The sequence below is a fragment of the Poecilia reticulata genome, linkage group LG15 (genome assembly GCF_000633615.1).
Source record: "Poecilia reticulata strain Guanapo linkage group LG15, Guppy_female_1.0+MT, whole genome shotgun sequence".
Taxonomy (NCBI): domain Eukaryota; kingdom Metazoa; phylum Chordata; class Actinopteri; order Cyprinodontiformes; family Poeciliidae; genus Poecilia; species Poecilia reticulata.
Window position 1 is genome coordinate 13,988,293 of NC_024345.1, and position 25,200 is coordinate 14,013,492.

The 25,200-nt window shown below is 38.3% G+C and overlaps 2 protein-coding genes across 5 annotated transcripts in view; both read left to right on the top strand.

Moving 5' to 3' along the window:
- LOC103476798 (cGMP-dependent protein kinase 1) overlaps positions 1-16,179 on the top strand; it is a 91,193-nt gene extending 75,014 nt beyond the window's left edge. For 2 of the 3 annotated variants that reach the window (XM_008429389.2, XM_008429387.2), the window contains exons 8-18: positions 2,417-2,482; positions 4,393-4,467; positions 9,657-9,753; positions 9,845-9,984; positions 10,732-10,821; positions 11,041-11,182; positions 11,406-11,569; positions 12,340-12,462; positions 12,550-12,612; positions 12,695-12,761; positions 12,909-16,179. In XM_008429389.2, the coding sequence (XP_008427611.1) occupies positions 2,417-2,482; positions 4,393-4,467; positions 9,657-9,753; positions 9,845-9,984; positions 10,732-10,821; positions 11,041-11,182; positions 11,406-11,569; positions 12,340-12,462; positions 12,550-12,612; positions 12,695-12,761; positions 12,909-13,007 (1,126 nt within the window). In that variant the 3' untranslated portion in view covers positions 13,008-16,179. Of the gene's footprint in view, positions 1-1,681; positions 2,184-2,416; positions 2,483-4,392; positions 4,468-9,656; positions 9,754-9,844; positions 9,985-10,731; positions 10,822-11,040; positions 11,183-11,405; positions 11,570-12,339; positions 12,463-12,549; positions 12,613-12,694; positions 12,762-12,908 lie in introns of those variants that run through there. The other variant, XM_008429390.2, reaches the window with a different exon arrangement.
- A 1,659-nt stretch (positions 16,180-17,838) lies between these two features.
- LOC103476799 (dickkopf-related protein 1) lies at positions 17,839-20,562 on the top strand. Of its 2 annotated transcripts, none has more exons than XM_008429392.2 (4): positions 17,839-19,040; positions 19,141-19,282; positions 19,446-19,580; positions 19,683-20,562. In XM_008429392.2, the coding sequence occupies exons 1-4, from the start codon at positions 18,801-18,803 to the stop codon at positions 19,964-19,966; spliced, it is 801 nt and encodes a 266-aa protein (XP_008427614.1). In that variant the 5' UTR covers positions 17,839-18,800; the 3' UTR covers positions 19,967-20,562. The 2 variants fall into 2 exon arrangements, with proteins under 2 accessions (XP_008427614.1, XP_008427613.1); XM_008429391.2 differs by having other exon boundaries at positions 17,840-19,040; positions 19,138-19,282.
- Positions 20,563-25,200: the final 4,638 nt, after the last annotated feature.

Sequence of the window (25,200 nt, forward strand, 5' to 3'; positions counted from 1 at the left end):
CAGATTATCTATATGTAGACATAATTGTTAGAGATAAAATCCAATAATATTACATAAAAATCTTTTTTTTTTTACTGGTTTTATTCATTTTGTTTGCAAAAGGGAAAATAACGACAGATCTTCTTCAATCAACTTATCATCTTCTTTACTTTTTCCCTCACTTATGACCAGAGATACACTTTCCACTCTACAGTCTTTGTGTGTGTGCACTGTTTTCACAACCCTGGTTTTAGGACAGCAGATCACTGTCCAATTATCATGTTCATGTGTGGAAATCCACACCACAAGCTTCTGTATGGCTCCAAAGGGCATTTCGGATACAGCGCGCAGCTGCTTTTAACGCACTGGGGTCTTGTGCAAGCGTGTTCGTCACCTTCCCAGGGCATTTCAATGAACGGGTTCAAAGCCATCGAGGTTGACTTAGACTCGGCGGTGTACAAATGAGTCACAGTGACAGATATTGTTTCGGGATTATATTTCATAAGGAACAACGCCAGCATCAGTGCCAGGGCGATCCAGTGTTGTTTTCCTCAGCTGCAGTTGAGCAGCAGGGGACAGGTGTAAAAGATCTCCTGGTAATATGAACCTCTCATGGTCTCCTCAGGATGTTTCATGCCCGCATGAGCACAATTTCAAGATAACCCTATGTGCTACGTTGTTTTTTTTCTGTCACTATGGTTCACTTTCAGAAGACAATTAATTTGCATAACCAATCAAGGGTGGAACCGTTGCTCATTATGACAAGTGAAAACGCTTAAAGTGTGTGTTTATGTGTGTGTGGGTGGTTGTGCCTGTATGTGAGTGAGTGGTAAATTGAATTTTGTATCAATATGTTGGAATTTAAAAGTGGTGAGTTCTACATGAATAGTGGATAAGGTAGATCCTCCATTTATTTCTCCCGTTCAGAAATGCAGTTTAGATAATTTAGAAATTGTTAAAGGTGCCCTTTGATTTTACACCAAATGATTTTATGTGAATCAGACACCAATTTCAGCATAGCCTGCCACCTGCAGTGTATAGTAACATATTGAACACTGTGCACGTGACATAGATATGAATATTCTCATTATCTTAAGAAGCAACCGAAACCTGCAGGGACAAGTGACGGGTAACCTTTTATATTTACGCATTTAGTTTTGTTATTTAATAACCCTCAGGCCACGTTGCATTGTTCAGATGGATGACAGTTTTATTCATTGTTTGCAGCTGTCCCAGTTTTGCATTTCCGGTCACCCTTTTTGTGTTTTTTTTTCCACAGTAATTTAAATTGTGTTACAGGTGAGGAAACCGAGTACTATGCTGAGTATTTTGCTAAGATCATGGATGCAGGTCACAGCAGCTTATCAGGGGTGAATATACCAGAGTAGGCATTATGCTAGCTGGAGAGTGTGCGTGGTCATCTGTTGATATATCCTTTACCCCCCTGTCAAAGGCTGGCAACCTCTCCTCTGCTCTGTTCTTCGCTGTCGTCCTCACATTTCAAACTCTGTTCCCCTCACCAGCTGTGACCTTTTTTCAACGGGGTCAGCAGAAAGACTGAGGCAGAGTTTATGTGTGTTTGGGGGCGAGGGGTGAGGTGTGGGTGGCCATGCCTATGAGTGTGTTTGGACTAGGGAAAGCAGAGGCAGTAGAGATGGCATGAAGAGGGATTGTCACCTCTGTTCATTGAAATAGGTCGATCTATCTCTGGGAGTTCACAGCAAACAGAGGCAGTGATTGCCAGTTACTGGTAGCACTTCAGCTGAATTGAATTTGCTCCCATACAGTCAGGACCAACATGTGTTTTAGTTTTGGATTTGCTGGAAATTAAACCATACCAATGACCTTAAATAAACCTTTTTTTTTTCCGAAAATGATAGGGAATTCTGTTTTCTGCTTATGGGACAATATCTGAATTTCCCCCCTTTTTTTTTTTTCTTTTTGCATTTCTATTCTTTATAACAGAACTGACTGCTCTTCAACTGGACTGGATTTTTTTGATGAAAGAGCACAGATGTCTTCTGTTGGAAGGCTCCCTTTGGCTCAGTTCTGCTTCTAACTTAGAACATATTGTTGTGGTTCTTCATGCACTGAAAATATCCAGAGGGAAAGATGGATTCTTGGAATTCGGACTCGGAAGATTCATGTGACTGGGGCGACTCATCTGAAGAGGAAGATGAACTCGGTGTCAAATATGATAAAGAGTAATGCCAGTCCTGCAGGGATGTGGGGTGTCTGTTGCAAATGATGCGTGCCACGTTAAATTAGAGGGAATATAGTTAAATAAAATAATAATTGTTAACTGTGTCCGCTGCCACAGTTCTAAAAAAAAGCTTTTAATGATATAAACAGAGATTTAATAATGGCATTGCTGATTTTTATTTGCACGACTGTTTCAAAAGTGCTGATTCTTCTTTCTTTGTTTTATTTCCTCTAGGGAGGACGTAAGAACAGCTAACGTCATTGCAGCAGAGGCAGTCACATGTTTGGTTATCGATCGAGAGTAAGTAGCAAAATTTATTTTGTTTTGCACTGTTGGGCACTGAAAAGAAAAGGGAATTAATTGCATCACAAGCTGGTTCCTAAATTGTGCTGCTACTCCCACTAAGGTCAAATCTCTGTATCCCATAACTTTTTGAGATCCGCTCTATACCCCTAACTTTAAAGCCAAAATGATTTAAGATACATGTGAAGAAACTAAACACAGGTGCATCTAAAAAACTTGAATATCAATGAAAAGTTAAGTTATTTAATTAGATCATTTAAAAATCGGAAGTCATTAGTTGCTGCGATAAATAAAATCATGTCAATGTCGTTAAATTTAATGCATCTACATCAGAACTTTTTATGTAAAAACATTTACTTTCTTGATTACTTTGTAGGTAATTGTGGTAATATTTCACATTATCTGCTAGTAAATGTGTTTGCAAATTAGAATTTGTTTTGCAATACAATTATTTACTCTTATTTTTTTTTTCTTTTAGTAATGTTGATTTATACATCTACAGCCAAAACTTGTGAACGTGACTGTGTTTTACTTTGCTTTCCTCAACAATTTCTGTCGCTCTGTAACTGCAAATAGACCAAAAAGGAAGGACATTTTCTAGTGACATTTCAAAGATTAAAGACGGGAAATCTGGACAATTGTAGTTATTTTTAGTTTTACTTCTGCTATGAACGGAAATAAGGGTAATTTTTTTTATTGTTTGGCCTCTTCAAATTGTTAAGAATAGAAAAGCAGAGTAAGTTTGAGTCCTCTTACCCAATACATTCATCTGGCCTCAGAAAACAGGCACACAGTAAGGGAGTCATCCAGCACGGGTGATTGCTGCTGCCTGTCACACAGGCAGCTAATGCTTTCACAGCTCACAAAGCCAGACTAATGCCTGTGTCAAACAGCTAGGCCAGTTTTGGTGCAGGATAATTGTTTTTCAATCTTTGTTATTCCGCGCGCTTTTATTCATTTTCCGAGCACCCATGGATGCTTTAAAATGAAAGCAGCTCAGCTTAAGTGGTAAAACAAAGATAACAGCGGTAGCTGTGGGAAAGAGACGCAATAAAAACAAGTGGCAGGGAGCCGCTGACTCCCTGGAAGGCAAAACTCGATCAGACAAATACTTAAACAAAAGCTTCTCTTAAAAAGAGTCAGGCAACAGGAGGGTTGGTCGTGAGCACCGCATGAAAACTGCGTTTAGATGTTTTTTTTTTTTTTTACTATAATCGTTTGTGATAATTTAAAGGAAAATTTGAAAGCATCTTGCTATAAGTGTAAGTGTGTCAGATTTATTTTACATGAATGACAGGACATTCATTTTCCGAGTCAAATCCATTGCTGAATTTAATCTCATAGGATGTTAAAAGAACATTGTTGTTTTGTTTCTTTTAGCTACATTTGCATTTTTAATCTTCATAAACAAAAAATGTACAAACTAACTACTAACTCAGTGGCTTTCTTATCGCTCAGCAGAGTATATTTTTTATTCTGTAATTTAATCAGTGAAACATTTATGCGCTCTCTACTTTTGGTCTTAAACTTCCCACTCGCTCACTCACCATCTGCTGGCACAGAGGTTTCTTTTTACTTCTGTGGCATACATGAGCCTTCCTTGCTGCGATTTTTTTAATTTTTTATTTTTTTTAGAGGATCGTCTCTAAAAGCAGGCTGATGAATTTTTAATAGTAACTGGCAGTATTTTTTATGGCTGTCTGGTCATTTTCTGCTCGCAGATCACTTGCAGAGTACAAACTGCACCTTACCGCTCCCTGTAACCAGAAGCTTTTAAAATATCATATGCAGTTTAAGAGAATTTTCTTGAATAATTTATCCTGAATAGGCAGTGATTTCTTGTAGCAAAATCTGTATCAGAAAAAGTTTGCTCAGAGCTATTTTAACTTTTATTATTACTGTTCCAGTTCATTCAAGCACTTGATTGGAGGTTTGGAGGAGGTTTCTAATAAAGGCCATGAGGACGCCGATGCCAAAGCCAAGTAAGTCAAATTTGTATGCAAAAATTAATTGAAATACTGATCATATATATAATTTATGTAGCATTCCTGTAAGCTTTTGGCTTTTGTTTGTTTTCACATTTAAGTTTCAGTTAATTACAGCACATCTTGGCTGCCAACGCCATGCTATTTTCTACAGATATGTGCCACAAGTGGACCTGTTTATAATTGCACCTTTAGCCATAATAAGTAGCAAGACGAGACTCGAATGTCAAACCACATATAGTGAAGCATTTACTTTATTTCAGAGGACACTATTATGTATTTATTTTGATTGGAAAGGCAACAAAATAAAAAATAAAATATGCAAGCAGTCATGAAATGGTTTCTAGCTCTACTTAGCAGGAAGCCACTTTGTGTTTAGTGTGTCCTCACTGGTTCTATTGCCTTAATATACTATTTAAAACAGAACTTTGTGAATGTGTACCGTTCTCATTTTTCAGGCTTTTAGAAATCAACATATTATTTTTTTTTTTATTATATGCAAGTTTCAGTCCCATCTGGGTTTCAGACAGATTTAACAAAACAGAGCAATTTCAACACCTTTCTGCTTTGAGATTCTTAAACAAATACATTTAAATGAATTAACTCCAATAGGGTGTTTTTTTTCTAATTCTACTCTACTTGTGTGGCATTATTCATTCAATTAAATTTTATTTATATAGCGCAGGTTCACAAGTAAATTTTGTCTTGAGAAAGAAAATATTATTTCAATTCAACTATAGATATTTTCCAACTGATTCTAGTTATAAAATAGTACAGTAAACACAGTTAATTATTCAAAGTAGCTTAAAGAGTGTCTATCAAAGGAAACACAGGACATTGCATACAGTCATTGACTTGCAGCTTTTACTTCTCCTGGACGAGAACAGCAGCAGAAAATCGCTTTCTCATTAGCTCACCGCAGTGTTGGAGAAGAGAACTGCAGCAAGTGTGCCAAAACAAACACTTAGCAAATTTTTCAAACCTCACTTTCCAGCACATCCAACCTGATCATGTGCAATAATTATTATCCCACAAGAAAAATGCTATGGCATGGCACGTGCATTAAATACAGGGACTATTTAATGTGCAATTTTATGTGTACTATTTTGGTGTTTGCATGCTCTGAGTGACATGCTTTTCCATTAGCACTTATGAAGGGAGCTCTTTGTTCAAATTTGTGTTTATGCTTTCTGCTGAGGTTCTGAAAGGCAAATGGAATATTATACATTGCAGAAAACTAACAGTACAAACCTCCCTATTCACACCGTCCCTACAGAAAAAATGTAGTGCTGGCTACGTCATGCTGTCGGGTGACATTTTTTCTTCATCAGGGACAGGGAGGAGTGTTAGAGTTAGCCTGTAGCTGAATAAACTAAATAACAATCCTAGAAATAAAAACTCTTCAAGGCAACAACAGACTTGAGACGGGGGCAGAAGTTCACATGTCACCAGACAAAACTTACGTTTGGGTCTAGACGACTGCTGGGAATGGGAGTCATCCGTCGAATGTTGGTAATATCTAGTCAGCCAATAGCAGTAAAAGGCAACAGTTACCGAGTCTAGATAAGGGCAATGAGAAGAGAGAATGGCTGTTAAGCGGGGTCCAGTGGATTAATTGCGGCGCTTAATACTGGCCAGGTATCCCAATGCCTCTGCCAGCTGAAGTGAGAATAACAAAAAACCCATCGTGCACATTGCTGACCCCATTCTTTCGGTCCTTCCCTCTTCAGAGGAGCACGTTTGATTCTATTCAAATCAACAACATACTATTCTTTGGCACGATATGGATCATGATTCCTTTTCAGAACTTCGCTCTAAAATAGAATCAATTGCTCCCGTGCCTCCCTCAGATCTGTCACATCAAAGCGGGTTTTACCCTGATTAAGGCTGCTCTCCCTGCCCCGTGCCGTCTCGTGTCTTGCTGGCGCTCCCTCCCCGGCAGAGAACATTTGTGTCTTTGTGAAGATGCCTGACTCGAGGTCCCACGGTGACTGAAACTGCCTCTAATTGGTCACAGAGAATCGGCGCATTTCGGCACTACTGTACAGCAACCTGCCTCTGCTCTCTGTGAGGCTGACAAGTCTTTTCTTCAAAGACTACCTCCCCGCTATGTGCCGCCTGCTGATATTGTTTTTGATTGAACTCATTCTTCTGTTACGGGTAGAAGCTATGTGTTCACAAAATAAAGTAGATTGTTTTTTACTCCGCTATTTCCACAAGCATAAAACCTGGTTTTATCTGAAGGCAAGGGTGAAACTGCATACATCCCCGTCATCTCTGCTGTTGACTGCCTTGTCAATGCAAGAAAAGAGACTATACATTTTTTTCTATTCAGAAATTAAACCTTTAATTCTGAATTTTCTTAAACTGAAAAACAGCGGGTTGCAGCATCCGGCTGTTGAGCTGCTTTATTTAGAAAGTGATGGGGATGCTGGTTAAAATAAATAGGAAGTTGGACGGAAATATATATACCGACCCAAATTGAAGGAAGAACTATTCGAAGCTGCGAAAGGCTTGATAATGGACTTTTTATATGTTAGAAATGCCTGATCAACATCCAGCTCTAAATCCATCAGAGATCTGTGACATTCTTTTAAAGCGGTTGCTCTCCATCCAGACTAACTGAGCCTGGGTTGTTTTACATTAAAGAACAGGCAAAAACCTCTTGTATCTTCTTCTCTAAGGCTGTTAGCGGAAGATGGCTCTACAAAGTGTTGACTGAGGGAATATGTACGGAAGCCACACATCACAGATTTTTACTTTTTAAAGCATTGTCGTAAAAGATTTGTTTCCTTCTACTTCTCAGTTATTGACTACTTTGTGTTGCTTTACCATGTAAACTCCCCCAAAATATACAGAGGGTTGTTGTTGTTGTAAAATGCACTCAGGTTCAAGTGATAAAAATACTTTTGCGCTGTGTATATGACAACATATGACTCAGCCCTGCCTCTGTCAGCTATTCAACCATTAAAGTTCAGTGAACAGTGTATAGTTTTAAGCAAAACTGGCATTTAAGCTTTAAGGTCAGAACTGCTTTCTTCTTGCTCTTTTTCCTGTTAGGCTGGACCAAAAAGTACAAGAACAAAATAAATAAGGATAATAGTAGCACTCACACACACACACACACGCACACACACACATTACACATAAAAATCCTCTCACCAACTCACCATGGGGATTACATCATCTTTATGACCTCATCCGTTCACTGATACAGATTATCGCCCGCTAGGGTCCCACTTGACCTGTAATAAAACCCTTTTGTATTCCAGCACAAAGGGCTTCAGTAATGGACTTTCCAGGTAACATTAATAAGTAACATGTTGTTTTTGTTTCACGTAATGAACCTTTAAAATGTGACAGTAACCAGGATTACTTGACAGGTCTTGATCCCACTGAGCTTTGTGTTTGTCTTTAATTTTATTTTAGGTTGTGGTGCTGTTCTAGCCCCACGGGGTTTGCTCACAAATTCAATTTCTGAAATTTGGCAGTACTGTATGTTTATTTAAGAGATATGTTGTCTTGGTTTTACACAACAAACAGTTCCTGTGTGATCGCATCTGCTTTTAAGGAAACCCTTTTAAGAATTTAATATATATGCAGAGTGGGAGACTAATGATAAATGAATAGTCTATTAATTTTGAGACAATGGAAATTAACTACACTTCACTCAAAAAGGCTAAAATGGACAAATTTTGTTAAGAAGTGATTACGCTTAATTATTTTTATGGATGAACTTTGAGTTGCATTTTTTGTTTCTTCAGGCTCTTGATCTGTGAATTCATAAGTACAAGTGCTGCTATCTGCTGGACAAATAATGCTATTACCAGTGAATGCTTTGGATTTTCAAAAATCTAAAGTTTTAATACAAACCACACAGCTGCACAAGGACCTTAGGTATATTTCCAGATACCCGGTTGACTTGTCACAGTGGCACAAGGTGGATCTAATGCATTGACCTAGATGGACGTGCTATGAAGGCACAAATTCATACAAGAAAACTATGTATTATTTCCTTCCTCTTAGCAGTTATGCTTTGTGTATTGTTCTTTCATAAAATCCTAATAAAATACAGCAATTTTTTGGATATTACATAGTAAAGCTTTTTTTTTTTAATTCACTGATATGAGTACTTTTTCAAGGGGCTGTAATTTACTCCAAGTTATTTCCTTCTCTTATAGATGTTTTTTTTTTTACTTGCAGTGTTATCTGGGACACCCTAGATGAGGGGAGCAGGGGGCAGAAGGCTCACATGGGAATGTCACACGATAGTAATAGTGCATACATAGACACAAATACAACGCGAGTCTCCTGGTAACCTGGTATGTTTTCTGAGAAACACTTAACTACCTGCCAACACGTGCTGCTGCCGCAATGTACATTTTAAATATCTGCTTTCAATAAAGTCACTCTTAAGTAAATAGTATCACTAATCTCTACAGCTCCACAAACAAACCTGTCTGAGCAATCCAATAAAATCTTCCTAGTGGGTACTTTTTAATACTCATCAATCGCACAACTGCCAGGCTGTTTTTATGTTCAAAAAAACAAACAAAAAAAATCTAATAAAAATCTGACACTGAAGTGATAGTCTGCTCTGAGAGACCCAGGAGGCCAGTCCAGGCTCAGATATGTCCTATGCTCACTGATCCAGAAACTGAGCTGATGAAACTCTGTCTGGATCAAGCTATAGCCTGAGAAGACAGGGAGCATTTGGGGGATAAGGCTCGGACACGTGGAAACAATCTCTGCTGCCAGCGTGCTCGAGTCATCAGTGGCATATTGTGATGTTCAGCGGCGGAGCCAAAGCATGTCTCCAGTGCTAAATGAGAAACGGGAGGCTTGTGCGACACATATTCCAGTTTGTTCTTTCCTGTAGAGAATGGGGACGGGCTGGGGACACTTAGTCTGTGTTCAAGCGGAGGTCGAAGCAATTTGCCAGAGGACTAAGCTCAAACACATCCTGTTCATGTGTTAGTATTTATCCACTCCACATCCTCAATAACATCCTTGATAGATTACTGTGATTCTAATCCTCTAAGATTTGCAAACAAATTAGCTCAGGGAGAAACGGATATTTTTTTTCCTCAGGTTGTTGATAGTGGATTATATGTTCTTTCATCCTTCAACTTGTCTCTAATCCTTCTCCAATGTTTTCTTTCCTCCCCTTTTCTCTGCCGCAACAGGTACGAAGCAGAAAATGCATTTTTCTTCAATCTCAATCTGGCCGACTTCAACATCATAGACACCCTAGGGGTCGGGGGCTTCGGACGTGTTGAGCTGGTATGAAGCAGCGTGTTGTAGTGTGAACACGAAGGACGGACATCCATACTAACAAGAAGAATTGACTGTTCCTCAATTCTCTTGGCCACAGGTTCAGCTAAAGAGTGACGAGAACAAGACTTTTGCCATGAAGATCTTGAAGAAACGACACATTGTTGACACAAGACAGCAGGAGCACATTCGGTCTGAGAAGCTCATTATGCAAGAGGCTCACTCTGACTTTATTGTCAGGTATAACATGAGCAACCTTTTTAAGGCGATGTAGATTGTTAAAACAAAAATGCATAAGTTTGATTTGCCATTGTTTACTTGGAGCTAGAAATGTATTTGTTAGAGTACAAAACTCCGTGGACCCCACTAAGCATGATGTTGCTACAGATGTTCAGGTTTAGGAATGCCTAGTTTAACCATTGTTGGCTCCTCATAAAAGTGAGGGAGGGTTTGTAAAGTTCCTTCAGTACAGCTGATGGTTCAGTACCCACTTGTTCTTTATACAATTTGGCATCGTTACTGTATTTTAGTGGCACTTTAAAATACAATGTCTTAGGTAAATAAGCAGCATTTCCTTCTTACAAATATTCTGTAGTAGCTAAGGACTTTTTTGGGGGTGTGTAAACTTTCTGTAGAATTAGCATTCAACTCTAACATTCACATACTGCAGATAGGTGCCAATGCCACTCAATTGACACAAGGGCTACTAGTGTTGCAGCAATTCCATTTTAATTGCTATGCAGATGTCTGTGATGATGAATCACTCACTCTGAAATGCTTTCTGATAAATTGAGCTAATAATCATTTGACCATTTGAGGGCCGTCATGGATTATGTATAGAGTATGTTGTATTTTCATTTCAGAACATCCATAAAAATTTTTTATTTAAATTAACATGTCATCCTAGCGTAGTAGAACTGGATTGCTAATTGTAAATTGGATATTTCTAAATATTGTAGATATCGACTGTTTTATTATATTTTCCAGACTGTATAGAACATTCAAAGACAGCAAATACCTCTACATGTTGATGGAAGCATGTTTAGGCGGGGAACTGTGGACCATACTTCGGGACCGGTGAGAACCTTTTCACAACCCATCCAAGAAGTTTAGTTGGATCATACATGAACACAGAATCGGTGACAAAGTGCAATGTTTAGAAACCCTTAGTTGTTTTTTTTAAATTGTGCAGCAGGGATTTTGTTTGCAAACCTTTTCTCGTTGGTGTCTGAGGAAAAACGACGTTGTCACTCATGTCGATCGCCATTTAGCTTTGCTGTCCTGCTGTTTTCTTAGGGGTTCCTTTGAGGACTCAACCACCAGGTTTTACACAGCTTGTGTAGTGGAAGCTTTTGCTTATCTGCATTCCAAAGGAATCATCTACAGAGACCTGAAACCAGAGAATCTTATATTGGACCACAGGGGTTATGCCAAACTGGTAAGAAATCAATATTTAATATCTGCCAACATTTGTCTCTTTTTTTTTTTTTTTAGACGGTTATGTTATATAAACTGGAGAAATATCAAGTTTTTCCAAAAAAATATCGAATTATTTTAATGCTGTGAAATATAGCAATGATACTGCTTTGGTATACCTGGCAATAAACATTATTTACTCTGATTAATTATAGTTTCTGATAACTTTTTTATCTTCTCTTTAGGTGGACTTTGGCTTTGCCAAAAAAATTGGCTTTGGGAAGAAAACCTGGACCTTCTGCGGGACACCGGAGTACGTAGCACCGGAGATTATCCTGAACAAAGGCCATGACATTTCAGCCGACTATTGGTCTCTTGGAATCCTGATGTTTGAACTTTTGACTGGCAGGTACATACAAGCCTGGTCATGTTTGTCTGTTTTGTTCATGCAAATATTTCTGCAGATTTTGTGAAGCTTTGTCCTGCTTAATGCCAATTTTAACTGACTTTGACGTCTCTTTAAAAACTCTAGTTAACAAAAAATATGAATTATTATTTATTTATAATAGGAGTAGAGGCAATGACATGCCAATTATGCAAGATGTAAATGAATAGTTTTATGCTGTGTTCATTAATCAAAAATAAAAGTGAACTTTTGATTTTTTTGGCTTGCCAATTATTGATGAGAGCAAACTAAAAATCTGCTCATTCCAATCATCAGACAATTTTACTGTTTCCTGGGGTAATATACAGTCATGTCCAATAAAGTTGAATATTATTGAATATTAATTTATTTCAGTAACTAAATTCACTAAGTGTCACACAATGTATATATTTTAATTGACCACTGAGAGATTTTTTATGGGCCATTATTTGTGTTAGTTGTTAGAAGTTTACACTTACAGCTAATAAAAACAAATTTAAAATTAAACTATTACATCAGACCAATAAAGAAACCAATTTTGAAAATACAAGTATGGGAAAATGAACTGTATGCTGGATATCTGCTGAAAGATTGTGATTTGATACCTTTAATCTGACGAGCCTATGCAAAATTTTGTTGGAAACTATTCATGTAAACACAAAAACGTAAATTTGGAGTAAAAAAAAAAAAAAAAACCCTGCTTATTTTGATGTAGTTCTTTCTACCCACAACTAATGCTGGCCTCTTTTATACAGTCCACCTTTCTCCGGCCCTGATCCAATGAAAACCTACAACATTATCCTGAGAGGCATCGATATGATTGAATTTCCAAAGAAAATCACCAAAAACGCTGCCAACCTAATCAAAAAGCTATGCAGGTAAGAGTTTGTGCCTCAAATGGTTTTTCTTTGCCCTCGTCTGATTATTTAGTTTAAATGCTTAATCTTTACCTGTTTTCACTTTAGGGATAATCCTTGTGAAAGACTTGGAAACTTGAAAAACGGTGTCAAAGACATCCAAAAGCACAAGTGAGCAAACTTTCATAACGGACTTCCATTTGCAGTTTCTGTTGTTCTCTTTTATGATGGCATCTTGCTGATTTTCTTCCAGATGGTTTGAGGGCTTTAATTGGGAAGGTTTGAAAAAGGGGACATTGACGCCTCCTATTATCCCTAATGTGAGTGCACACCGCTGACATTAATTCTCATTAAAGCATTTTCCTCAGTCCCTCGCTTGTCGTCTCACGCAGCCTCGTATAATCAAGATCTGCTAAATGTGTTGTTGCTTTTATGTGAAATGCTTTTTGTTCTTCTGTCCCGATAAGGTCACATCAGCAGTCGACACAAGTAACTTCGACAGCTTCCCTGAGGACAACGAGGAACCGCCTCCCGACGACACCTCTGGCTGGGACGTCGACTTTTGAAGTTCACCTCTCTCCACTTAAAACCAAAAGAAACTCTTCTTTTGTAGGCTTTTAAAGGCTTGGAAGGCAACTCGGAGGACATAGTTGTTTGTAGAAAAAGAAACTGCATTAAAAATGGAAGAGAAGATTTGGAAATGATGGATGGCAAACCCTCTGGGTCACCGATATGCCTTTATTTCACTGTGGCTCTGGATAAAGCATTTATATTGGGACTGCTGTAGCACTTCCTCAGTGTTGTCTTATACTCAAGTTTATAGATAAAGAAAGCACAGGGATACTCAGACATTTACACACAAATACAACACAGGCTGATACTGGAGCCAGGTTTTCCCCTGTAACAGGGGAAGGTGTTTATTGGATGGATGAATGTGTGATAACTTAACTAAGTTTGAATTCTGCGGTTAACAGGAGGGCGAAAACAGGGAAAGTTGCTCAGAAACAGAGCAACTTTTGTGGATTTTATTTACGAAGTCTGTCTGCAGATCTGTTCGCTGGACTTCGGGATAGATTATAATGTCACTGCAGCTGCTGCCTGGTTTGTGACACGCAGCTACTTGCAACAATCTATGATACTTTCCACTGATGTACACACTATGGTTTATAGTTATCAAGTGCTCAAGACTAACCTGAATGTCAATGATTCTCTCCTTACTTAGCATACCTACATAACATTAAGCTATGTGTGGCACATAGTGTTTGAGTACACCAGTTACATTGTCATACATGGACATAAACAAAATGCTTAGTACACTTCCTATGAGTTTTATCTACCTTGAAAAGCACAAACGCTGTGCATTCAGTGGAAAGAGTCACGACTCTTTAAGTGCCCTGCTTAAAGCTTAATGAATCAAACACATCTGCACATATGACAGCTCGGCTAGCATCTCCATGAAGCAGTGTGTCATTATGCACTTAAGACCATTAACTGAACGGTTATAAGTCTGTTTTAAACCATAGTATGAGTCAAATTCTTTGTCGTCGTTTAATTGTGCTTCACTGTAACATTCTGCTTTTTGTTTTTAAATCCATTGAAATCCTTATCGCCACTCACCGAACCCTGATGTTCCCTGTTTGCTCTTGTACAGCTCTGAAATAACTGTGAACCTGGTTTCAGTGTCTTTGGTGCTGTTGGTGAATTATGATCAGCAATGTTGAGATGACAGTACTGTTTATTGTTTTGTACTGTGATTCTTTCTCCCTCTTTTTTTTTGTGCCAGATTACTTTGTGACGTAATTGATGTCATGCTTTAGCGAAATGGAGACTTGTGTAAGTTTTCAAACTTGAATGAAGATCTTGACACCATGTTAACATTGTGCTAAATGTAATTTTAACCAAAATGAGTCAAATTTGACAATCTCTCCTTACCCAGATTCAACCATCTAGCCAAACTAAATTTGACCAAACTTCCTCTTCCAGCCATCTTCTTAATGCCTTCAAGGACAATTCAACAATAGAGAACCAGATACGTTTGTCAGCGCTCCTGACAAAGATGTGTAAATGCCTTAAAATAAATTATTCTTTAAAGTTTAAAAAATGTTTTACAAAAAAGTAAACTTTTAATTTGACTTCATTTTGTCAGTATATAGACCATTAAGAGTTAGTTGTTTTTAGTACAACTGTTTGCACTCCAGCTACCAATTCATTATACAAACCTTTTTATCCAATGAGACAATAGTTGGACTTCTCGGTAACACTTTATTTGAAGGGGTGTGCATAAGACTGACATAACACCTGTCATGAACATAAAGAATGTCTTTAAGAATGTTTATGACAATTGTCATGAAGTGTTATTCGGTAAATAATGACACTTTTAATGCAAAGTTGCTCTAAAAGTTGCATTGAAAGTCAATTAAAAGTGCTAACTTTGCATTAAATTTTCATAATTTACAAAATCAAACAGGTCCACAACTTACCTGCCACCATACTTTATGGTGGTTATGATGTATTTTTCTTCATATTCATTTCTTGCTTCACACTAAACCCATTCAAAATGTTTGTTTGTGTAATACTGAATCTCAATGTCCAAGAAAATATTACCTAAGGTCCCAAATATGGGGTTCTTTGTAGCAATTCACTAACAGGAGAACTTTATCTTTTTCTTCTACCTGCTTACTATTTATTGTGGCAATATAGACGAGGGACCCTCACGTTCTCTACTGGGTTTGTGTACTATGTTTTTTCACACAAAAAGTTATGGTTTATGAATTAGAAGGTTGTATATATCATAATCAACTTAAAAGAGACAAGTATCAGTTTATTTTTTCCAAAGTTATATTTATCCTTTCTTTTAAAAGACATTTAGTATTACAGACATCTGTGCTTCCTGTAATTTTTCCAAAAGCAAGTATTTCCTAACATGGACTTCCCATCGATCAAATTAAAAGTTTACTTTTCTTTTTACATTTTTATATTGTAAAATTATTCTTCTGTAAAAGCAAATACGTATATTTTATGGCTTTTTACACATCTTTTTCAAATATGTGAACAAACATATTCATATTTGTATTGGAAACTAATTGCAAAAGAAGAAGAAAAGAAAACTAATTTCATTAAAACTCAGCTGTCACAATTCCTCACTGGTCACCCAACAAGCTTCACCTCTCCACACTAAGAAAACAACTGAATTTAAAGTCAAACAGATTGTAAGTGCCTTAAGTCAATGGCATATAGAATAAACATCCCATGACCTTTGCAATGCTGCATGAACACATATACACCTCAGAAACATATGTCCTCTTAGACTGCTATGTTTCACCCTTTGTTAATAAAAAAAAAACTCTTAATGCCCAAGGAGATAATCCAACTGTTTTAAGGCTTACAGTTGATAAATAAAATATGTTTCCTGTTTATGATATTTAATTTATTTTATGAAGACACTAATTTAAAAAAAATTACTTGACTTGGCTGCAATGACATGCTTTTCTCTTCTTATCTTCTGTGATCTTCTGTGATCTGAAGAAATCAACCACTTATGGCCTGATATGAAACACCAGTGAGCATTAATCATAATCCAGAAGGTCCACCCATCACCTGTTACAGTCATGAAATCTTAACAATCGGAGAGGGCAAGAATGATTTGCAGTTTTCATTGTATAACACACAATTTCAACATGCAGTTTGTTGTTTATTAGAACTGAAATTTCTGGCTTTCCTAATAAAAACTCAAGGTCATTTAATCATTATTTCTTGGGTGATGAAAAAAGAATGGGAATGTTATTTGTGTATATAAAGATTTTATGTGTACTTTTGTTTATGTTTATGACAAAGCCTTATGTTTGTCACCTCTCTCCAATCCGGAGGAGTTTTATTTTTGTTCTCAAATGCCTTCTATCAGCCCTGTGTTATTTTTTGCTGTTGTTTACTTTTGCAGAGTGCCACGTGTCAGATTTAAAATATATATATATATATATAGAGAGAGAGAGAGAGTAAAAAAAAACAATGCTTTTGAGTCATGCTTGTCTGTTGTAGTTTTTGTCTTAACTGATTAGGGATAAGAACAAGACAAAGAAGTGGATACAGGTGCTTAATATCATCATGAAATCTTTTAGTTGGTGAGGTTTCATTCAAAGCCAACATTTTGTTGGTACCAGAAGCAGGAAAAGTGAACAGGGGACAAGGGAAATTGAAAGAAAGAAATCAAAATCAGGGCATTCACGGTTTGTGGTGTATGGGACTTCATACAGATCCCTCTTCACAACTTACATTTACCTTGGCCATTTATTTTTATTTCTTTGATGCAGTGTTGTGCTTTTTTGCTTTTTGGAATTAATTCATTCCAAGACATGTGGTCATTTGCTTAAAACATATGGTACTATATAAAAAACATTCTGGTTGAGTGGTTGATTGAAAAAAGTAAACCAAACACTATCAGTCAGGTGATCACAATGTCATTCCTAGTCTTGCTTTGCAGTTTGCCAAAGCTGCCACATGAGGGAGCGCCTGGCTAGAACAATCTCCTTTAGGTTAAGAGCCAGGGTCTTCTGCGAACTGTAATAATCAGTCCTGGAGTTAATGACATGCACTTTAGAGGTAAGTGGAAATGATTCAGCTCGATGTTTTTCGCACAACAGAAATCCATTTAGAGGTGGGGGGCGAGAGGGGGGGTCAGGGAATTGGCTTCGGTCATAACAACAGGGTGACACTTATAGGAGATCAAAGGGGATCTACTGCATCAAAGGACCTCCATCTTACCTGCTTTGACATTTAGTAAGGTGAAGATAAAAGCGCCACTTCAAAAGATATGCACCAATTCAGACGCGCAAAGTACTGCGTGTTTGTCAGATGTCCAAGGACGACCATGCGTGCTCACACAAACGCATGCACGCACAGGCAGTCCGATTGGTTCGCTCACACATTTTTATCGAAATTGACCAGCAGATGATGTTCAAGAGCTCATCTATCTATCTATCTATCTATCTATCTATCTATCTATCTATCTATCTATCTATCTATCTATCTATCTATCTATCTATCTATCTATCTATCTATCNATCTATCTATCTATCTATCTATCTATCTATCTATCTATCTATCTATCTATCTATCTATCTATCTATCTATCTATCTATCTATCTATCTATCTATCCATCTATCCATCCATCCATCCATCCATCCATCCATCCATCCATCCATCCATCCATCCATCCATCCATCCATCCATCCATCCATCCATCCATCCATCCATCCATCGTCCGTCCGTCCGTCCGTCTTTGTATATTGTTGAATACAAATCCTCTCTTCATTGACATTTGTCGCGATGTTGGAGCCCAACAGGTCATGGGTCAGATCAGAGTCGCCTTTAATCTCAAAGTGCCAGTCACTCCTTGAAGGTCTCCCCTACGGAAGTCCGTTAATTCGGCAAACTATTCACACCCCACAATGCCCCGCATATCCTAAACACATTGATGTCCGCCGCTGGTGTAATCAAGCACACTTTGGTGGATAATTGCCACCTTTTGGCAAATCAGAAGGATCAAATGAAGTGGTTAATCGACCAAAGTAACTTCAATCACTTTGGTCCTGAAAGTGCCACAGGGTACTTTAGAGTTATCTTGGATGTCAAAGAGGCTGGAAGAATCAAATGAGCCAGTATGTTTGGACCGTCATAAAGATTGCTTATGGCTGCTATTGAAATGACAGATGAAAAGTTTTTTTGTTTGTTAGTTTTGCATTTTTATTAAGAAAATGCTTACGATTTTACCAACTGAAAGGTGATTTATTTTTATAATCTCAACAAGCTCTATAAAAGTATAGAAAATTTAAAGGTGCAAAAAATGTGATACTTTATTTGCAAAGAGGACGAATAATACCAGCCAAAACTTAATAAAAAAAAAGTTGTTCAGTTTGTGTATTTAAAAGACAAATAGATCAGATATCCAGTAGTGATTTTGTTGTAGACTCTAAAATCTGATAATTTCGTGTGGAGTCTAGGGGTGTTGCTGAATGTCCCCTGCGCGCCGCTGATGGGTATTCAGACAGACTCTGCGGGTCATTATCTTTCCACAAACACCGCGAAATGTAGTCCTGTGCAAAGGATGGCTATTTCCGTACAGTGGGGCTCTGTTTGAAATTCCTCCCCCTCCGCCTTTGTTGTGCACAGCGAGGGGCGGGAAGACAAACAGGTCTACATGTATAAAGAGATCACCCCAGGACTTTTTTGAGTCAGGAGGCATCCGAGCATCGTGCCGAAACTGTCTGGGAAACTTTGGGATACCCACGCCGTTTGGACTTTGTCACTTTTTACTACTCAGCATAACATAAGGGATATCTTTTTTTTTTTTCGTTCTTTCTCTATGTTTGTTAAAGAATTGAAGAGAAGTATCATGCAGATGCCCCTTGCGCACCATATTTTGGCTGTGCAGCTCTTTCTGTTTGGATACTGCGGAGACGTTTACGCGGGAGCAGTCCTGATGAATTCCAACGCGATTAAAACCTTACCCGTGGCGGGGAAAGGTGCAGACACCGTCAGTCCAAGTCCGCGCACCTCACCGCCTGGTGGCATGGGACACAAATTACCCTCTGACACCTTGCAGGTAAACTAACTCTAGTATGAGTTACAGTCAAAACCATCCGTAAAAACATGTTCGACTTTTTTAATTATCTTTTTTTAAAATTTTTTTTATGTTGCAGCAGTCAGGTGCTTGCACAGATGACGAAGACTGCGGAGGTGATGAGTTCTGCAACGACGCCCGGGGTGTTTGTCTGCCGTGCCGTAAGTGCCGGAAGCGCTGTGTGAGGGACTCCATGTGTTGCGCAGGAAACCGCTGCATCAATGGTGAGCAGACGTCAGATATGTGATCATTTCAGTGATCCATCTGATTCACGTGGTTTTGAGTTTTCTCTGCGCTTACTTGGCATGTTGTATCATTAAAACTTTCTAGTTGTCGCCTTCTGTCGCAAACAGTTCTTTAACACTCTCCTTTGCTGTCCTGTTCAAGGTGTTTGTCAGGTGAATGACATTCACAGCTCAGACTTATCTGTCACCGCTGGCTGGAATAAACACAACAACACCATGGAGCATCAAGGAAAGAGGACACCCACAGCCTCTGGCTTCCAACCGAACTCTGTCAAAGGTGTGTTACCTGTCAGACATAACCGGCCTCGTGTCACAGAGTCAACAGGATCTTTTCAGACGGGTTATATGTAACAAATGTGAATTCTGTCCCTGTCTCCAGGCCAGGAGGGTGATGCATGTCTGAGATCCACAGACTGCTCCGAGGGTCTGTGCTGCGCCAGGCACTTCTGGTCCCGCATCTGCAAGCCTGTGCTGACAGAGGGCCAGGTGTGCACACGCCACCGCAGGAAAGGCAATCATGGCTTGGAGCTGTTCCAGCGCTGCGACTGCGGCGAGGGCCTGGTGTGCCGGGCAGAGAAAGGAGAGCGAGACCACGGAGTCAGCCGAGACCACGGTGTCAGCAGGACTGCAGCCCGGAACTTACACACCTGTCAGAGACGCTGACACAACCACACAGGCGCATAGACCCAGAGGGGCATAAAGAACTCACACACAAAGACACACATCGATAAATCAGTGCAGACTCTGCAGACACTGACAAATTCTCCACTTACAATCTTGTGTTTACCAAAAGATGCTGACACACACTATTATGCACACGCGCACGCAAGACACCCTCCACCTGAGACATTATTTCCTGCTAAATTTGCTGATACCAACACATCACCCGGAAGGATGGACATGAATCCTGGAAAAACGAGACACCCGCAGGGACACAGCATTGTGAGACCAGCGTCTCCGATTCCTCGTCAACAGGTGAAGAATCTGAAATCAGGAAGTGACATTCCAGAAGGAATTGGGGAATCGATTTGTATCGTCAGTGGCAGAGCTGCTTTTGTTTCTCTTTTACGAAACTTTGAGCCACTGTTATTGCAGTAAATTACTGTAGTGTAAATAATATCCTGTAGGTGGCACTTATTTGTCCCATTGAATTTTAAGTCAACACCAGTATTATAAAAGACATGGTGCTGCATGTTTTGTAAATATGTGATATATAAATATATTAAAATATATTGTTTTATATGAAACCATGTAAAGAAAATGTGAATATTTGTTTTATTATTAAATGTCTCATGATAACCTCATTCTTGCTGTCCATCATTTCATAAAACATATTTCAGAAAAGATTTAGCCCCAAATTAATTGGGTTTAACTGTTGTCTCCGCAGGAAAGATGTGTTTACCAGTAAAATAGCAACTATATTGTGGAAAGTAAAACATTTGTGAAATAAGAAGGGTTGGTTTAAGTACAGCGTCGAGCTCTAATGGCGTTTTCATTTAGAGCAAATCGAAATTAGTTGATGTTTAAGATCGAATCTGATCTCCAAAACTTTATGCTGCTTTATGAAACTTCAAGCTGTTCTGAGACTATAAATACTGATTAGAGTGTCTTAAAGGGAATCCCACAGTCTGTCAGAGGGCAACCAAGACCAAAGTGCACTTAAGCTCTTTAGAAACAACTCCAGTCTTAGAAACATCACTGTGTTTTATCCAAATGACATTTTACTTACCTTAAATCGATTGTCACTTTTGCCAGGGATTTAGACAGAAGCCTGTAATTATTTACACAGGAAATGGAGGAAGACGGAAGTCCATCATCATTGATCCTTATATGTAAAACACTTTCTGAAAACAAAACAACAAAGTGTTTTTAATCAGAGTAATTTCCTAGCATTAAAGAAAAGCAGTGTATTAAGCAAACATATTATAGTAGGTTAAATGATTGTCAATTTGCTGATTATGCCTAACTCTTCTGAGAGAGTCAAATGTGATCCTCAGTGTGTCATACAGGAGAATAATTGCTGGCACAGTTCTTTTTGTTTCCATTCGCCATATAAAGAAAAGATTATCTGAAAAGTTCCTAAAAAGGCATTTACATGATCCCTCTAAATGTGGGAACAAGACCGACTCCCCATTCATAACATCTGTCAAAGACATGCACTGAATATCTTCTTAAATCATCCAAGAATTAGTCACAGCAGGAGAATTGTAAGTGTGATTTGCGAAGGCTACATCACAGGGAGAGCACAGGACAGGATGTGGTCATATCAAATGTTAACACCAAAGTGGTAATAACAAAGTATGTGTGTTGCAGTGAGTGTTTGTAACCTAAACCTTTGGTGTTGGCTAGTTTCTAATTATGACTTATTTATATGTAGCAGAACAGATAGTTGCCTATCTGGTTTAAAGCCTCTAATTACTTCATCTTTCTCAATCTGCACCAGCATTCGTGAACTAAAGTGCAGAACAACACTTACATTTTTTGTGTGATGCAACCCCCAAAAGGATCTTGCCTCTCAATCTCTGTAATCTCTCGAGTTGCACAGCACTGCCTGCTTCCTGACATGTTGTGCAATCTGTGTGCTCTAATATATAGGCTATAAAACCTCACAAATTCACATGGGTGCCTGTAATTAGGCCTGTTTAGATTAGAAGATGGTGAGAAAATGACTGTACTTTTTGCTTGATTTTCTTGTCAGATCAAAGGAAACGTGAGACTCTGTTGATATCTGAGTGTGGCAGATGACCTCTTTATCTGTTTAGACTCATGTAGACACAGATGTTAAGCTTCGCAAACAAAACTAGAGCAGTATTACTCTGTTATTAAAGAGCTATAGACTATAAGAACTGACCATTATTTCTATACTCTCTGCCAAAATCACCAAATTTGCATGCTAAAGGTTTAGTTCAGTAAGATTCTATTTAAAGGCTGTACACAGTTCATATCTTACCTGCAGTTAATAACTCTCTTGCTATCATGTAGTATAAATTCAGATTAGAAGTTACCAGAATTTGCAGCTAACAACTCCTCAGAGAGAGGCTAAGAATAAGGTTCTTTTATAAGTATAAGTATATTAATCATATAGATAATAGAAATAGGAGAAAATCTGTCACCGATGATTTTCCTGTGTGAAAGACTTGTTGAGGACAGGACTTGTAAAGCATTTATTCAGTGTATAGACCTGATTTAAAAACGGATCAGGTGTAACACTACTCAGTTAACTACTATATTATTTTCTCATGTCATACTTCTTTACTTTGTTGACAGTTTATCCGAAGTTTATCCGAAAATGCTTCTTATGATCCATTCTGAATTGGAATGTTTCATTCAGGAAGCTCATTAGCAGTGCGCTAGTTCCTACCTGTATTCCCATTATAAACGTCTGTTTCTATGTAAATAACCATCCAATGCAAACCATCTGTTTATAAGTAGACATCCAACGAAAAAATTAAAATATAGAGAAATTTGTGATATATTTTTTTACATGGTATACAGAGTCTGGAGGCAGTGCACCACCAATGATCGTCCTGCTTGAAACATACTTTAAGTTCCAGTTGGAGTACCGTAAGTGGAAAAATAAGGCGGTGTAAAAATTCTTAAAATATTGTTTACCAAAACTGTGGTCAAATTTTTAGTCTTCTAAACGGCTCTACTTTTAACTCAGCTGATGCTCAGTTTTTTACATGGGAATATCACTGGTTGCGCACCACCTCCATGTTCCCTGTAAATAATCAACAAAGGCAATTGTCATGATGGTTTAAAGGTCAATGAAATGCTATTCACTTAAATTACTATGATGTTTTTAACTCTGGAGTTGTTTTGAGGCAGCAGAAGAGGGCTTTGGTCTTCACGTCTTTCAGAATACCTGTTAGTCTCTGTCTACAAGGCTAACTCATAAGTATTTATATCATCACAGTGATTTGAAGACTCGGAAAATAGTGGTTGCATAAGCTGTTATGATATATTTAGAACATTTTATTTATTTATTTATTTATTTTTAACATGATCGGTCTTGGCTCTGATTTGTCTTGGGTCAACCTCCAAGGCAAACTGAACTAAATTTATTGTAAACGGCAGCACAAAAAGAGTAAGATACTAACTTCTCATAACCCTGGAACTGGATTGAAATATTTCAGTTTATTGGTTTAATGCATGATAAATAATTGGAAAATAGTAGACTTTCATACACTGTCATAGAATGCTAGTAGCCATTCTATCTCCATAATGACTGCTCATGATTAAAATGCATGGGCTCAGGCAGATTATGATTGAAGCTACCACGGATAATATTTACAATTAACTTTTCATGGAGCACTTTCACATTGTGGTATTGCTATTTTTACTCTTGTACACAAGTATGTTTTATTACTGTTGAGACACAACCATTTAAAAAATTTAATGTCCATTCTTCTGAGTAATTGAGAGTAATTGGAGCATTGTCAGCAGCACAATATACCACACGGAGGCCCAGCCAAGTCATGTGTGTGGTGGTCCTGGAATCTGTGTGCTTGTGAGCCTGTCATCATTACACCAGCCACAGACTAAGTCAGGCCACAGGCATGTGCCCCAACTGAAGGACGGCCAGACTGTGTTTATATATTTATACGTGTGTTTGTGAGTGTGTGTACTTTATACACATAGCTATGGTACATTTCATGGATTTTGGAAAAACAACAATGCACCACACACACACACGCAGAGCCATGTCGCTACATGCTGCTCTGCAGCATTTTACACATTTCTAAACACAACTCCACGATCTTATTGAGGTGTGAACGATTTAGGGAATAGCGCATTCACCCACACAGTGGCAGACGTCAACAGTTTAGGTTTTTATGCTAGAAGAATGAATAGTCAGAATATGTGATAAAGCACGAGAGTTCCCACATGCAATTCCAAGAAGCATTCCACTTTCCCGAAGCTGTAAGTACCATACCAAACTCAGGCGTATTGAATATGGAAATCCAAAAACGATAAGCTACCATTTGACCTTAATGTGATCGTACATGGCCATTGATTGAGTTACAGAATGAGTCCATAAGAGTGAGTGAGTGAATTGTAGTGCACGTACTTAGGAGCACCAGGTGTTTCTTCCATGTGAGGTGGAGCAGGACCTGAGATACAACACTAGAGATGGCAGGGAATTTATGCAGCTCATACTGACCTGAATAGCGAAGCAGCCAGTGATTGATACTCTACTCTAAAACTTTAACCATCGTCTTTCCCAGGAAAAATAAGTGTTTACATTCCTGCTGGCAGTTGTGCAATCATTTACTCTGTTTTTACTAATTTTGAAGGATATTTTTGCTGTTATTGCATACCTGTTTGCAATAACAGGTATGCAATCTGTTATTGCAAACAGTCTCCACTGCAGTCTGTATTGCCTGTGGTACTGCCTGTGCAATCTCCACTGCACAGGCATAACATGTTGTCTTTTTAGTGTTAATTTTTTTTTGTGGCCAGATCTTATTTCTATTCTATTCTATTCTATTCTATTCTATTCTATTCTATTCTATTCTATTCTATTCTAGTACCTCCACAGATAGGATCTGGTACAGAAGGACGGTTTGGCAGCTCCTTAAGAAGAAGTAGCACTGATTCAGTGATTAAGGACAGGTGTGTTGTTGAATTCTGTTTGCTTAGCCCGAATAATCTGCTCCACCCTGAGAAAAATGGAGAGAAAAAAAAAAAAAACACCACGGCATGCTTTTACTGATTCAGTTTTTTCTTATTTTTGTGAAAAGTTTGGAGCGTTGAGATTGCATTAGAGATGAACTCCCAGCTAGGGAGAAGTGCATGCACCTCTACAAACCTAGTTGTGTACTTGACACATTAAGCTGTTTGTTGGGAGAATAAAGGAAGATGTGAGTTTATACGTAGACGTGACAGATGTTGAT